At 38.6% G+C, this 16,127-nt stretch overlaps 1 protein-coding gene across 1 annotated transcript in view; it reads left to right on the top strand.

Annotated features, from left to right (window-relative positions):
- The window catches only part of LOC114031898 (protein spire homolog 1-like), a 137,079-nt gene that overhangs the window by 34,428 nt on the left and 86,524 nt on the right, over positions 1–16,127 (top strand). The window contains exon 2 of the mRNA XM_027847094.1: positions 3,131–3,256. Coding sequence (XP_027702895.1) covers positions 3,131–3,256 — 126 coding nt within the window. The remainder of the gene's footprint in view (positions 1–3,130; positions 3,257–16,127) is intronic.

The raw sequence follows: 16,127 nt of genomic DNA, 5'->3' as shown, positions 1-16,127 counted from the left end.
ACCAATGATGTTATAAGAGACCAAGAAATAATAAAACAAAATAAAAAGAATGAAAAAATAGAAGAGAATGTGAAACGTTTCATAAGAAAAAACTGATATGGAGAATAGATCAAGAAGAGAAAATATAAGAATGTACGACCTGAAAGCTGCAATCAGTGTAAGAATCTTAATACAATAATACAAGAAATAATTGAAGAAAATTGCCCTGAAGTTTTAGAACAAGAGGGGAAAGTAGAAATAGAAAAAATCCACCAATCATTGCCTGAAAGAGATCCCAGGATGAAAACCTACAGGAATATCATAGCCAAATTCCAAAAACCTCAGGTTAAAAAGAAAATATGAGCAACAAGAAAAAAACAATTCAAATACCATGGAGCCACAATTAGAAGTACACAAGACCTTGCAGCAGCTACATTAAAAGACCGCAGATCTTGAAATCCTATATATCAAAGAGCAAAAGAACTAGAATTGTGACTGAAAATACCACACCCAGCAAAGTTAAGTATAATCCTGAATGGAAAAAAAAAATGGACATTCAGTGAATTGACAAACTTTCACTATTTTGTCACAAAAAAGACCAGAACTTAATATAAGGTAAACTTCAAAGATCAATTACAAAGGACTCAATAAGAACAAATTGTTTACTTTTTATACATGGGAATATAAAACACATGCCTAAGATTGTCATTAGTAGTTGGGTATTTAGAAAAAGACATTGGGTTAGAGCTGAGTATCATGTGATCCAAAAAAGGAAAATGGTATAGGAAAAGGTAAAAAGAGTAATTATCTCATCCAAATGAGGAGTGAGAGGAAGAACTGATACAGAGGAATTGGATGGGGGAGGAGGGTCAGAGATGTCAGATTGATGATCTGAAAGAGGAGCTGGGCTGACTGTGAGGGGCTCCTGAAGGATGAGCAAGGTTAGAGCAACATGTGAAAGACCTGAACTCAGAGCTGCAGAGCCTATGTCGGGCAAGTGCAGGCCCCTCCCGGGGAAGCCAGTGTGACTGCAGTCTTGGGCCAGGAGCTGCAGAGTGATCGCCAGGAGTATGAGACCGTTTGAGGGGATCTGAAGCTTCTTCAGGACCATCTGGGCCAACAGCAGGAGTTGTTACTGAGACAGATGGCAGAGGCCAGGCTCAGGGGTGGAGCTGGAAGGTGCTGGAGCCAGGTACAGAGTGATCAGGAAGGCCACAGCCGGGTAGTAGATGCTGCCAGGGTGGAGGCACGGGATGTTCAGCAGGAGATCAATCCTGTCAGGGCCATGATGTGTTCTTTGCAGGCCCAGATTCAAGGGGATCCCCCACCTTCCCCAGACTCTGCGATCTCTAGCTCTGACCTGAGCTTCCCAGACAGTAACAGCAGCTGGGGCATATCTTCTCGGGAGACAGCCATGCCAGCAGCCCTCCAGGGCCACGCTGAGTCCAACACAGACTCCAGCATAGAACCCAGCATGCCCAGGCCTCCTGTGAAGAGCCCCCAGACATCTGATGGGTCGAGCAAGGCCCCCAAGTTGCTCTTTAGTGACTTCTGAATGGGCTGGCTAGCACTCCATGCCATGGCTTGCTGAAGAAGAAGGAAAGGCCTCTGGGCAGAGTGAAACAGCTCATTTCCAGCAGCTTCCCCTTCCCCCAGGGGCCTAGTGGCTTTGTCTCCCCTCCAGAAGATTTCTTGAGGAGCTACTGGCCCCAAATCCCTGCACTCCACTTGCCGGCTCTCATCTGTTCCTCCTCCTCATCTCCCCCATTCTCCCTTTCCCCTATCCCCCAAATCTGGAATAAAAGGTGTAAAATATAAAACAAACAAACAAAAAAAACCTATCTAGTGATAGAACCCTACTCACATCAGATCTTCTAAGCTCCAGTGCTTAGCACAATGCCTGGCACATAGTATGTGCTTAATAAATATTTGTTGACTGCTACTTCATGTTTCAGGAATCACCCTGTGGATGATTACTCCTAACACTATAGCTTCTTAGCCGTTATTGCTCTGCCTTTCCATGAACAATCAGCCAGTTGACTTAGTTTTTGAAAAGTAAATTCATTTATCAAGAGGGATGGAAAATGCAAACTGAAAGTACCACAGTAGAGAGGCACTTGTATAGGATACACGTGTAGAGAAGGATAACTCATCTCCTGGTATTTCAGAGACTAGAAGTTCTTTTAATAAAGTCCTTACATTGTTACCTTGAGGTATAAGTCTGTTGAGTGACCTGCTCACCTGGGCTCCTTAAGATTGGTGTCTTTTTTATTCCATAAACAGCACTTCTTTCTGCCTCAAGGTTTTGTTTCCCCTGAAACTGCCTCTGGTGACTGTCTCCTTGCATCCATGTTTGTTCTTAGGTGGGTTTCTTTGCTGGATGTATTGCCTTCTACTGGTCCATTAAGTCTGATGACTTGGTGGGAGTAGGGAGGTGGAGTAGGGTTAAAGGGTCTTTCCTTTGGCTGCTTTCTGGTACAAGTGAAATGATTTTGTCTTCACAAAGTTCTCCTGAGGCTGAATGCTGAGTGGCTTGCTATGTTTTAGAGAATGACAGGATATTTCCTCTATAGTGTTATTATCTAGTCCTTATCTAGTGGCTAAAATCCTAACCTATCTTCATAGTCTGAGTTGCTCTCCCCAAATCCTATAGTCCAGTCAAACTAATCTTCTCTTCATTCATCAGACACGACACCTTGTCTCCCCATCTGTGTGGCTTTGGTACTAGCAGTTCCCCTTCCCCAGAAAGTACTCTTACCTCGTCCCTGCTTCATAGAATCTATTATTTCCTTCATGTGAAACTCAGACTCCACCTTCTACATGAAGCCTTTCCTCATCCTACTACAAATTATAGTGTCCTCTCTGCTTAAATAACTTGTATTTAACTACCTTGCATTTATTTTGTATATGCTTAAGTATATACGTGTTATTTCCCTGGTAGAGGGTAAGCTCTGTGAGAGCCAGGATTGTTTCATTTTTTTTTTGTCTTTGTAACACCAGCCAGCACTAGCCAGGGGTTTTGGAACTTCACAGGTGCTTAATAAATAAATGTATGTTGATTTGTATTGATTGATTTGTAGTAAATGTGATTGATTGTGTAGAAAAAAATCACATAAAAACATTTTTATTATTTTACTGTTTCATTCCATAGTTGTGTGCTGCCCATCTTCCAACTCAATCAGAGGCACCAAACCACTACCAGGCAGTATGTAGAGCGTTATTTGCTGAAACAATGGAGTTGCACACATTTCTTAGCAAAATTAAGAGTGCAAAGGAGGTAAGTACTGTTTGATATTTTACTGGCGTTTTGAAGATAAGCAAATGTTGACCATGACAAGAATTTTTAAAAATTCACCGAATCCTTCCAGAAATGCTTAGCATTCAGAATGCTAAAAATTCTTTGTAGAAAGGATTCATATATAGATCACCACCAAGGTCTCATCCAACTATTATCAATAAATAACTCTCATTTAGATGGTACTTTAAGGTTAACACCTGTGTAAAGTAGGTAGCACAAATATTGTCCTTGTTTTATAGGTGAGGAAACAGGGCTGGGATGTTAAATGACTTGATGACAAACCTGAGGCTACACAGTTACTAAATATTGAAGCTATAAGATTCTGTGATCCTATGTCATTTGCTTAACTAAACATTTGTTCAGTGTTTAAAAAAAAACCTTCTTTTTACTTTTTTCTTCAGGAATTTCATATTTTTAAATATCATAATAGGAACTCCATGTTTAAATTGGAAGAATTTTTTTCCTCTTTTTTGGGGGGGGGGCTACGCAGTGGGGTTAAGTGACTTGCCCAAGGTCACACAGCTAGTAGGTGTTTTGTGTCTGAGGCTGGATTTGAACTCAGGTCCTCCTGAATCCAGGGCTCTATCCACTGCGCCACCTAGCTCCCCCATAAATTGGAAGAATTTTTAAAAAGCTTTTTTATGAATATAAATATACAACCAAATTGGAACTTATTTACATAATGGATTTTCTGTGTTCTTTGTTACTCATTTTGTCTCTCTCTTGCTTTCCTATTTGAAAAAAAAAATCCTTCACGTATGAAGGTAAAACTTAAATCTTATAGTTTATTTTTAGCAGGTTGGTTCAAAAAAAAACTTTGATGGGTAAAGGAGATCAAAACTAAGAAGCAAAAACCCAAAACCTCATTTTAGCCTTTTGATTTACTTATCTCTTCTTTTTTAGCATAGATTACTTAGTTACTTGTAATTTAATCCTGAGGTGAACATTTAATATTAAAAATATTTATAGAAGTCTAAACAGGTGATGCTATTTGTTTGAGAAAGTAAATCATCATTTTTCATTTCTTTTCTGGCTAAAATACATAATCTAAAATAAAGCAACACATTGACATTTAGATCATCTCTGCTGTGGAATCACTGAAAAGGGATTTAGAAAGCTGGATTCAAGCAGCAGTTAATCAATCCAACATTTCATCCAGTAAAACTTCTTAGGGCCACTACGATCTGCATCATGTTACCATTTTAGAACTATGTGTTATTCTTTGCCTTTGTTCCTTTTTTTCACAAAATAGCACAGAGCTGAAAGGAAGTTTAATCAAACCTTTTCATTTTACAGCTGAGGAAACTGAGGTTCAAGAGAAATGAATGATAAAATCATGCCATTAGTAAGTGGCAGAAGCCCAGTGTTGGAACTCAGTTCTTCCAGTTCCAAGTCTAATGATCTTTCCCATATAATACCAGGACTTTTTTTTTAATTGGATAACATTTGATTAATTTGATAAATTTGATTAATTAAAGTAAATTCATACTTTGCAGGGGACTAAAATCAGAGGAAATGGAATTACATTACAGATGGAGAACTTTATATTACACATAGGTATAATGGTGAGGTGTTGCTATCTACAGGAGGACTTGTTTTTAACATTGGCACTAATAGGCTTTCAGAAAGAGCAAATGATTCTCTGTATCATGAGTGAATGGATCAAACAATTCTCAAGGCCCAAGTAAGACCTGGCTTATTGAATTTCCTTAGTCTCTTTGCGTAGGTACATATGGAATCTGCCTACATCCCTCCATTACCAGCTTTTCATAGTAGAGCCACAGCCTAGGTTTCTGTCTAGGGATGTGAATTTTGTGATAACCCATAAATAGCATGTCTCTCATCTTACTAAGATTCCAATCTATCTCCTAACTTAGTGTAAACTAAAAGGATTTCTCACTCACCTCTGTATATTTTACTAAAATATAACTGAAATTAATAAAATAAAGATGTAACAAAAACAAAGCAGTTTGTAAAACTCCTAATTAGGATTTTTTACATTTCACTTCAGCTCAGAATTGTCCAAAAAGTTTTCTATTGGTAACGTGGCCAGATTTGTGCTATTCCTTTTCTTGTTGATGGCCACTCTAGAAAACTGCTGGAGTAATTACCAATTGCCAGTCCTCTCCTACCACTAGTCTAGGAACCAAGTGTTGAGTAGGTACAGCAGCCTGTGGGGCCGTTGTCATAACCTTGGGAGAACTGCAGCCACCTCTGCTTTCAGAGGCACAGATAGGATGGTAGTGGCTGACTTTTCACTTGGCCGAAAAAGTTCCAGACTGTGAAGTATAATTTCCTTTCCTTTATTCTCCTTTCTGTCTGAGTAGGATAGAAGCCATTTCTAACATTTATTCTGTTCTATTAAGTTCCGTTTCCAATTTCTTTTTAAATTTATTTTTCTGTCTAGATACGTCCAATTGATTTAATAATGGCTGTTGATCTGTGTACTGTCTTATTTGGAAACCCGCAACAAAGAGGAGCAGTGTTTGGGTATTAATATATAGAAATAGAGAAAGGATCATGGCTTAAGTTGTTATCCCCAAGGGCAGGAAGGCAATAAGCATTTATATAACGTCTACTATGTGCTAAGTGTTTTTTACAAGTATTATCTCATTTGATCCTCACAACAACCCTGAGATGCAGGTGCTATTATTATCGTCATTTTATAGATGAGGAAACTGAAGCTAACAGAGCTTAAATGCCTTGCCCAGATTTGAAGTACTTCTAGTACTTGTTTCCAGGTCCAGCTGAACCATCCACTGTACCAACTAGCTACCTATAAAAGTGCCATATTCAACTAGTGGATTTAAAGTCCCTTGTACACAAACACTAATTTTGTCTTTGTATTCTTGGGGCCTAGCATATTGCCTGATATGTGGTAGCTGTTTAGTAATTGTTGGGTGATTGATTGTAGGGTTTGGGCATTTTCTCATGCTTTAGGTATTGCCTCCACATGTGAGAAGGGCAGTCAGAACAAAAGAGTAATCACCTACTCCTTTAAACCTTCAATCTCCATTTCTTTTCTATAAATCCATGGATACTTTCTTGTAGAAGGATCAAAGACAACTGTATTTGTTGTTTCCTAGGTAAATCGTCTTTCACACTTTCTACAGCTAAAGATAGCAAGAAAAAGCTGAGGAAGAAGTTCTTGAACCTAAGAGTTGCTTAGAGAGAGGCAGCATAACCTAGAGATGGAGCTGGCCTTGTTCTGGGCCTTTTCTGCCCTGACGCCTCTGGAGCTGGGACCTACCCAGCCTTCCAGTGCCCCAGAAAATTTCTCTTGGACTTTCAAACCAGTTGCAAATCTGTATTGGGAGACAAACAGCTTTCCCCATTTTTTAAAAACAAAACAAAATACTGTGAAATGGTAAATGTGTACCTACTCAAATGAACAAATTAAAGTTAATTTAGAGTTCTTTGAGTAAGCTGAATGAAACCTGTTAAAAATTAAATTACATTTACTATGATTCAGTTAAGCAAATATTAATTATCTGTTATGCCAGGAGCTGGAGCCACTAGAGAAAAAAAGAGGAAGCCTTTCTTGCTCCCAAGGGTGATAGTATCCAAGGAGGAAACTGAAGGTCAGAGAGGGTGAGTGACTTGCCAGAGGTCACACAGAAGACAGAGGTCCAGTTAGAACCCAGGTCTTCTGATGGCAGCTAATGTTCAGCTAGGGGAATATAGTATGTAAACCATTAAGTAAATGAAACGTAATATAAATTAATTTCAAGATGGAGATAGAATGCTTGTAAACTCTCAGGAAAGGCCTCACAACATAGCAGCTATGTTTTGAAGGAAGCTAAGGATTTCAAGAGATATAGGTGAAGTCGTAGTGCATTCTTGATATGGAAGACCACTCATGCCAAAGCACAAGCTAATCAGCTAGCAGGACAGTTTGACTAGGGAGTACGTGCAAGTGAATAATATGTAATAATCAGTCAATCCACAAACATTTATCATCAAATGCTTACTCTGTGCCAGGTCCTTTATCACAGTGCTAAGCCCTGCATGTTTAGTTTAGGAAGAACAAAGTTAAACGTCTCTTGAAAGAATGTTTTAGTATTTTAAATGGAACATGAAATCCCACACTTATGTAGCTCTTTGACCCTCGGCATCTCTTAACCTCAGTTTCTTCCTGTGTAGGGTAGTTTTCCCAGGTCTTGTTCTGTCTCACTCAAATCTAATTCATGTGCATTGGTCCTCCATGAGAACAAAAGATAAACGAGAACATGTAAAATGGCAATAACATCATAGTTGTAGTATCTACCTCTTAGTATAGTTGTGGGGATCAAATGGGAGGACATTTTTAAAGTACTTTGCAAATCTTAAAGTGTTACATAAATGTAACTATTATATGATAATAAGGAAGATCCTTAATTATAATCCTTCTACTACAAATTTGATTCAACATTTCCTTCTTTTTTTTTTTTAAAAAAAAAGAATATTTTGTGCCAAATCTGGAACTTTTTGGGGGGGGGGGTGAGGCAATTGGGGTTAAGTGACCTGCCCGGAGTCAAACAGCTAATGATTNAAAAAAAAAGAATATTTTGTGCCAAATCTGGAACTTTTTGGGGGGGGGGGGTGAGGCAATTGGGGTTAAGTGACCTGCCCGGAGTCAAACAGCTAATGATTGTTATGTGTCTGAGGCTAGATTTGAACTCAGGTTCTCTTGAATCCAGGACTGGTGCTCTATCTACTGCACCGCCTAGCTGCCCCCTGGAACTTAATTTTTATAGTGCATATTGAGATTACAAGTGGGACCAGAGGAAAGCTATGAAAACTTTTTGGGGAATTATAACATTAAGACCAATGAAGAAAAATGATAGCATTATATAGAAGTGTGAAAGTTGACTCATTTATCACTATAAAGTCTTTGAAGATTTTTTTTTGAAGAATTTTTAAAAAGAAGATACTGATCAGCTCTTATGTGCTGGACAGAATAAGAAAAAATAGTTTACAACTAGAAAAGCTTTACATTAAACAGTAGGTAGAGTTTCATAAAACTAAGGGATATTAAATAGTGAAACAGATTACCTGGAATTTCTGTTGTATAAAAAGACAATCTATCCTCCCCTTCCTATTACTTTAGGCACATTCCTTTTGGACTAAGAAAGGGATTAGATGGAGTCTCTAACATAAATAAGTGCTTCTAGCAACCATTTATGAATAGTGAGAAAAGCAATATTTATAAATTCTTTTTACTCAAGAAGATTTAAGTGCCTCCTATGTGCCAGGCTCTGTTCTAAGTGCTGGGGCTACAGGTACAAAGAATGAAACAACCTTGCAATGAACTTACATACGAATGAGGAAACCAAGAAGTACATATAAAATATATACTGCGTAAATATAAAGTTAGTAAGTACAAATATATACAAAATAGTTAAATACAAGGTAGTTTGGGAAAGGAGGACATTAGTAGTTGTATGATGGACTGGAGTGATGAGAAACTTGAGACAGGAGACCAGTGAGGAAGCTGTTGAAATAATCTAGCTGAGAGGTGGTAAAAGCCTGAAATAAGGGGGAAGCTGTATAATGTCTCCACAGACAAGGGATCAAATACAGGAGAACACTTGAAGGTAGGAACTATAAGTTTTGACAGCTGATTGGTTACATATAGTGAGAAGTCTAGGATAATGCCAAGATTTTAAACTTGAGATGTTGGAAGGGTAATGGTACCTTCTATAGAAATAGAGAAGTTTGGATGAATAGAGGGTTTTATTTGGAAAAGATAATGAATTCAGATTTGAACATGTCTCCAGAAAATTAATTATGTGTGTTAGACAATTGGTGAAGAGCTAAGGAGAGATCCTGGATACAGATCTGAGGGAGTCATCTGCATAGAAATGAGTTAAACCTGTGGGAGCTGGGCTTGTTGTATTTAATAAGAGAAGGAAAAGAGAAGGCCCAGGACAGAACTTTGGGGGAGTACTCACATTTGGGGGTGTGTGATGTGAATGATGAGCCAATAAAGGAGGCTGGGAATGAGCAGTCAAAGAAGAGTAATCAGAAGAGAGTAGTGTCATGAAAACCCAGAGTAAAAGTATCCAAGAGGAGAGTGTGGTCAACAGTATCATGAATGACAAACCATGGTTAGATTTGGGAATTGAGACATCATTAGTACCTTAGGAGAGGGCAGTTTCAGTTGAGTGAAGGAAGCTGGAAACTGGATTGCAAGGGCTTGAGAAATGAGAGGGGAGGAAGTAGAGGCAGCGATTATTGACAGTTTTTTCAACAAGTATGATTGAGAAAGGGAGGAATGATATAAAATGATAGTTTGGGGGGATTGTGGGGTCTAGTGAAGGTTTTTTAAGGATGGATGAGACTTGAGCACTTTTGAATGCAGTAATGAAAGAACAAGTTGGTAAGGACATGTTAAATTTGAGAGATGATTGAGGATGCAGTCTACTGGAGAGTATGGGAGGGAGTGGGATCAAGTGAACATGTAGAGCAAGTCTCCTCTTTTTCTTTTTTTTATATTGTATTGAATTTTGTATTCGTATGTTGAACATTTCCCAATCACATTTTAATCTATACAATGCTATGCTGAGTAGTAGCAATCACATAGAAATCAGAGGACAAGTATTCACAATCATTATCACAGAAACAGAAGCCTCCTCTTTTTCAAAGGTTGGGAGAAAAGAAGAGAGAGTGGAAGTTGATGTCAAATGGTTTTTGTTTTGTTTTGTTTTGTTTTTTGCTTTTTGGTGAGGCAATTGGGGTTAAGTGACTTGCCCAGGGTCACACAGCTAGGAAGTATCATGTGTCTAAGGACATATTTGAACTCAGGTCCTCCTGACTCCAGGGTTGGTGCTCTATCCACTGCGTCAACTAGCTGCCCCTGTCAAGTGGTTTTTGGATGAAGAGAACTAGAGAAGAAGCAGCTCACACTGAATGGACTAGACTCATTCATCTTTTTTCTATAAAGATGCAACATCCTGAGCTTATCATATTTATTTTGAAGTTTACTGATGAGAGAGTCCTTGACACAAAGGTCTTAACATTGAAGCTCCCTTTCAGTGCTTTATAGAATGGTTCTTGGCTTTTTGAAAGGTATGCCAATGGAACACAAATTCTTGTAGATCCTAGAAAAGTTTTTAGTATGAATGGGCATGAATGGGTAATGGAGTATATTTGTTGTTTGAGATCACAGATAGATATTTTCAGAGAGACTCATCACCAGACTGGTGGAAATGTGATAAATTTTTTTGGCCATGACAACCCTCAGAGATCATCTGCTAACAGAGGGGTTATAGTCATCATCACTAACCACATTACAGACCCTCAATGAATAGAAATAGGTTGTCGTTCAGTTGTTTCAGTCATGTCTGACTCCTTATGACTCGGTTTGGAGTTTTCTAGGCAAAGATAGTGGAGTGGTTTGCCAGTTTCCTTCATCAACTCATTTTGCACATGGGCAAACCAAAGTTAAGTGACTTGCTCAGGGTCACACAACTAATAAGTGTCTGAGGCCAGATCTGAACTCAGGTCTTCCCAACTCCAAGCCTGGTGTTCTATCTACTGTGCTACCTAGCTGTCCCTGGATATGATATGATATCTGTTTTAAATAAAATATTAGGTAACTACTATAATGGAAAGAGCACTGATCCTGAAGGTCTGGAGACTTGCCTTCTAAACCCCAGTCTACTATTAATTTGAGTAAGTCACTCACCTCTCTGGACATCATTTTCCTCACATGTAAAATTTCCTAGTTGAACATAAAAATGTTTTAAAGTTCTTGCCAGTTCAAACATTGTCTGAGTTTGTCTTGTCCAGTTTTATTTTTGTTTCATTGGAATTCACCTGAGCTCTAAAGATTTCTTACATTGTTACTTTGTGAATGTTGTTTCTGAATAGTTTTAATCTTTTCTATAGGCATTTGGTCATTATGTAGTATCTTTCTCTAGAAACGCATGACTGACTTTTTAAGAAGTTATACAATTCTCCTGCTCTATCCCTGACTGAAGAGGGTGGGATCAATAGAAATTTTATATATAATATTAATGAAGTCTTTGAATCTGCATGAGTAAGGAATGTGGTACTATTGATGAAATGTCATAAAAATTTATTGGATATTGTTGTCTTAAAGCACAATTGCTGAAATGAAGCCTCTGATTATGTATTAGTCTATGCAGAGTAACTTGTTTATATGATTTTTGTTGTAGATAAGTAAGGGCACTGTAAATAATTCATTAAGTAAGTTAGAGGACTCAATGTTTATCATAGCATGCTCAGCTTTCCTTTCAGAATTGTGATGTCAATGGATTCTAGGCTCCTTGTGTATGAACTTTCTAGGAGTCCTCTGACAGTTCTGTTTAATTGGCAAACTAGTGCTCCCAAGCATAACTGGACTCTTCCCATTAGGCTATGAGTTCCTTGAGGGCAGGGACTGACTTTTGACTACTTTTATATCCCCAGTACTTAGCTCAGTGCCTGGTAGGTGCTTCATAAATGCTTATTGTTGGGGCACTTAGGTGACGCAGTAGATAGAGCTCCAGCCTTGGAATCAGAAGGACTTGAGTTCAAATCTGGCCTCAGGCACTTACTAGCTGTGTGACCCTGGGCAAGTGACTTAACCCTGATTGCCTCACCAAAAAAGTAAAAATAAGTAAATAAACAAACAAGCAAACAAATAAATAAATGCTTATTGCCTTGCTGACTGATTTCCTTAGTTATTACTGTGCTTCAAAAATAATGAAGTTAAATCACTCATTTCTTAGTAAATATGTTCATATCATAAAATTGTGGTGTCTTAGAGCATACAAGAGTTCGCAAGAAGTTAGGAAAGAACTTTCAACAAGGGCTTATTAAACAAATTTATATGATGCTTAAAGGCTTTTAAAGTACATCGGATAAATTATTTTATGTGATTTTTCACAACAGTACTATAAGGTAAGTACTATTATTAGCCTCAATTTAAAGATGAAGAAATGGATGCTGAGTGAGGTCAAGTGATGTACTCAGTGTCACACAGCTGGGAGATGTCTGAGGCAGAATTCAAACACAATTCTTTCTTACTTTAAGTCTAGTACTCTGCTCACTTATTCCTAGGAAGCCACCTTGCTCCCTTAGTGTGTACAAAGCTCAATGCTAAGTTCTATGGCTACAAAGAAGATGTATGACATGTACATGGATTACGATAGAGCACAGTAACTAGGATGACCAGGAAAAGTCTAATGTGGGATCTCAGGGACATAGATTTAGGGCTGGAAGGGATCTGAGAGCCCACATAATCCAACCCTCATTTTAAAGGACGTGAAGATGAGATACATAGCTTGACAACTCATGGGATGGCATAAAAATTGAAGATGGATTGCATGGTTTAGGGGAATTATAAGCCAATTGGCATGGAATATAGAGTACATGATGGGAAGTTGGATGAAATAAATCTGGAATGGTAGGTTGGAGCTGTGTTATGGAGAGTTTTAAATGTCATGCTGAGGAAATTCCCATCTATAAAATTAGAAGAGTTGGACTAGATCAGGAGTTCTTAAGCTTTTTAGCATAATGGATCCCTTTAGCATTCTGATAAAGCCTATTGGACCCAGATCATTCCAGGAACAGGGGTCAGCAAGTGAAAATGCTTGGAATCTAGAGATGGAGTGCCTTGTGTGAGGAAAAGAAAGGAGGCTAGGGCCACTGGGTTGCTGAGTATGTAGAAGTTTGTCTGATACAAAAGACAATAGGGAACTAGAATTTACTAAGTTTAGGGGAGTGACAGACTTATGCTTTAGAAAAATCATTTTGGGGGAGCCAAGATGGTGGAGAAAAGACAGGGATTCACCTGAGCTCTCCCAGATTCCCCTCTGAATAACTTTGTAAGTAACACCTAAAAATTCTGAAATGTAGAACCCACAAAAGGACAAGGTGAAACAATTTTCTGACCCAAGACAACTTAGAATATCAGACAGGAAGGGTCTCACCAAGGTGAGAGTGGAGCTCAGCCTGCACCAGTGAAGGCAACTGGACTTGGGGGCAACTGAATCAGCTATGGCAGCAGCAACTTCTGGAGCTTTTAGCCCAGATGGTAAGGGGATTAAACAACTGGTCAGAGGGAGATTATAGGGGTCTCTTTGTTGCCACTGGGTGCAGGACTCTGTAGCATTCCCCATCCCATGGGTCTGAGTCACAGTTCTGGGTCACAGTCTCCCAGGTTGATGAGGATGCACACCAGAGCTTGTGGCCACAAGGGAGCCAGGACCCTGATCACAGTTCCAGGTGGAAAAAGAGCTTGTCATTACTCACAGACTGGAGCACAGGCTAGGAGAGTAGTGATCATACCTCTCAGATCATACCACCTTGGAAGAAATGAAAACTTATAGATTCCCAGAACTAGCTTTGAAAGCAGTAGCAGGACAGGATTGAAACTTGGGACAATGTCCTCTCTTCCTCCCAAAGCAGAGTCCTGCTTTAACATAGAGTTAAAAGTCAAGAAATAGGCTGGGAAAATGAGCAAACAACAAAAAAGAAATCTAAACATAGAAAATTAATATGATGACAGGGAAGATCAAAACACAAACTCAGAAGAAGAAAACAAAATCAAAATTGCAATATCCAAAGCCTCAAAGAAAAATTGTAAATTGGGCTCAGGCCCAAAAAGAATTCCTAGAGAAGAGCTCAAAAAGAGATTTTAAAAATCAAATAAGAGAGATAGAGGAAAAATTGGGAAAAGAAATGAGCAAGGAAATCATGAAAAAAGTCAACAGCTTGGTAAAAGAGGCATGCACGCACACACACACCCTGAAAAAAAAATAACACCTTAAAAAATAGAATAGGCCAAATGGTAAAAGAGGCTCAAAAATCTACTGAAGAGAAGAACTTAAAAAGCAGAATTTTTTTGGTCTGTGTTTGTCTTTCACAACATGACTAATATGGAAGTATATGTTTTGCGTGACTGAACATGTGTGAACTATATCAGATTCCCTGCCTTCTTAATGAGGGGGGAGGGGAAAAGAGAGAGGATTTGGAACTCAGAATTAAAAAAAAATGTTAAAAATTGTTTTTACATGTAATTAATTGGGGAAAAATAAAATACTAAATAAATATTATTTTAAAAAAAGGAAAATCATTTTGGTTGATGTGCAGTGAATGGATTAGACTGAAGAGAAACTTTAGGCAGTGAGTCCAGTTAGGAGGTTGTTGCAATGATTTAAGCCAGATGTAATGAAGGCCTGAACTAAGGTGCTGGTGGTGTATATAGTTAAGGAATTGAAAGTAAGAGATAATGTGGAAGTAGAAGCAAGATTTGACAATTGATTGGGTATATGTGGTAAGGAAGTATGAAAAGTACAGGGTGACACTGAGCTTTTGAAGTGGGTTGATTGTAAGGATGGCTTCCTTTACCTTTTTAAAATTCAACTTTAGCAGCAGTATTTATTGTTCTGTATAATTGCATTTATCTACTAAACTTTTCCTTTAATGCCTCATCATGAAGTGGAGGTAGCCCTGGATTATCAAAGTTTGTAACAATGAAGTACAAGATTTGGCAGGTCCTACCAAATTCAAGGCTTCTACTAAGAGCCTAGTTACAGACCGTATCCAGGGGGGTGCAACCTGTGGCCTCAAGGTCCTCAAGTGCGGCCCTTTGACTGAATCCAAACTTCACAGAACAAATTCTTAAGGGTTAAAGGTTTTAAAAATATGCCATTTATCTGGAGATCAGCTTAACTTAGTTTGGAAAGGCTCGACATGAGGTTGGTCACAGGATGATAAAATTTTTGGCCATAGAAACTCTTAAGTCTATTTGCTAATTTGTAAAGAAATTGTAGTCTGTCGTTGGAGGGAGTATCCATTCATGTACATCATACATTCTTGAGGAGGTATCTGAGGGTGTAAACAAAGAGTCAGGGTGCCACACAAAGCCCCTGGCCTTGCACAGACTGGATCTGACCCTGGGGGCTGACTCCAAGAGAGTAATTTTTTTTCTCTTAGTTTTATTGGTCTCATTTGGAATTGCAGGAAAATTTCCTAATGTACCTGTGGCATATATCTGTTGTCTAGGTATCTAAGAGGTCCATACTTCAAGGTATTAAACGTGTGTATGTGTGTGTGTGTGTGTGCATCTTTTTCTCTGTCGGTTTATCTTTAGAAAGAACACAAGAACAAATCCAGGTGCTTATTCTCATGATATTGCCCAGGCTTCCTGGACTGGGAAGACTACTGATTCCAGGATTCCTCAGGGACTTTACCTTTCCTGGATGGCACCCATTCCTTGTGAGACCTGTATAAATAATTAGTTATCCATTATATTTTGCACATATATACATGTTATCTCCCCATTTGGAATGTAAGTCTTTCTATTCCCACCTTCCAGCATAGCACATAGCACATAATAGATGCTTAAGAAGCCCTTCAGTCTGTCTTGGTTGAGAACAGCCTTCAGAAGCACCAAGAAAAATACTCAGTGGAATGGTTCATTCATGTCAGAATTAGAGAGACAAAGTAGTCTATCCTTGTCAGAGGCAACAGTTGGCAGAATTTAGGTGATCATAGGACTTAGAGTTTAAAGGGACTTTAATCATCTATGATAAGCCTTTCATTTACAAATGAGAAACTGAGGCCCAGATTTATTAAGTGACTTGTTCGTTTACACAAAATAGTTAAGAGGCAAAGATGGGATTTGAAACCAGCATTTCTGACCCTAAATCTAATGTTCTTTCCAGGATAGCACACTCTTTTATATAGATAAATTTATTTATTAATTTATTTATTTTTAGTTTTCAGCATTCACTTCTACAAGATTTTGAGTTCTAAATTTCCTCCCCATCTTGCTCCTAACCCCACCTCAAGATGGCGTGCATTCTGAATACCCCTTCCCCTAATCTGCTCTCCCTTCTATCACTTCCCCCCCCCC

The sequence above is a fragment of the Vombatus ursinus genome, unplaced genomic scaffold (genome assembly GCF_900497805.2).
Source record: "Vombatus ursinus unplaced genomic scaffold, bare-nosed wombat genome assembly UNPS02015255.1, whole genome shotgun sequence".
NCBI classification, from domain to species: Eukaryota; Metazoa; Chordata; class Mammalia; order Diprotodontia; family Vombatidae; genus Vombatus; species Vombatus ursinus.
Note: the sequence above shows the minus strand (reverse complement) of the source record. Positions and strands in the feature narration are given on the sequence as shown.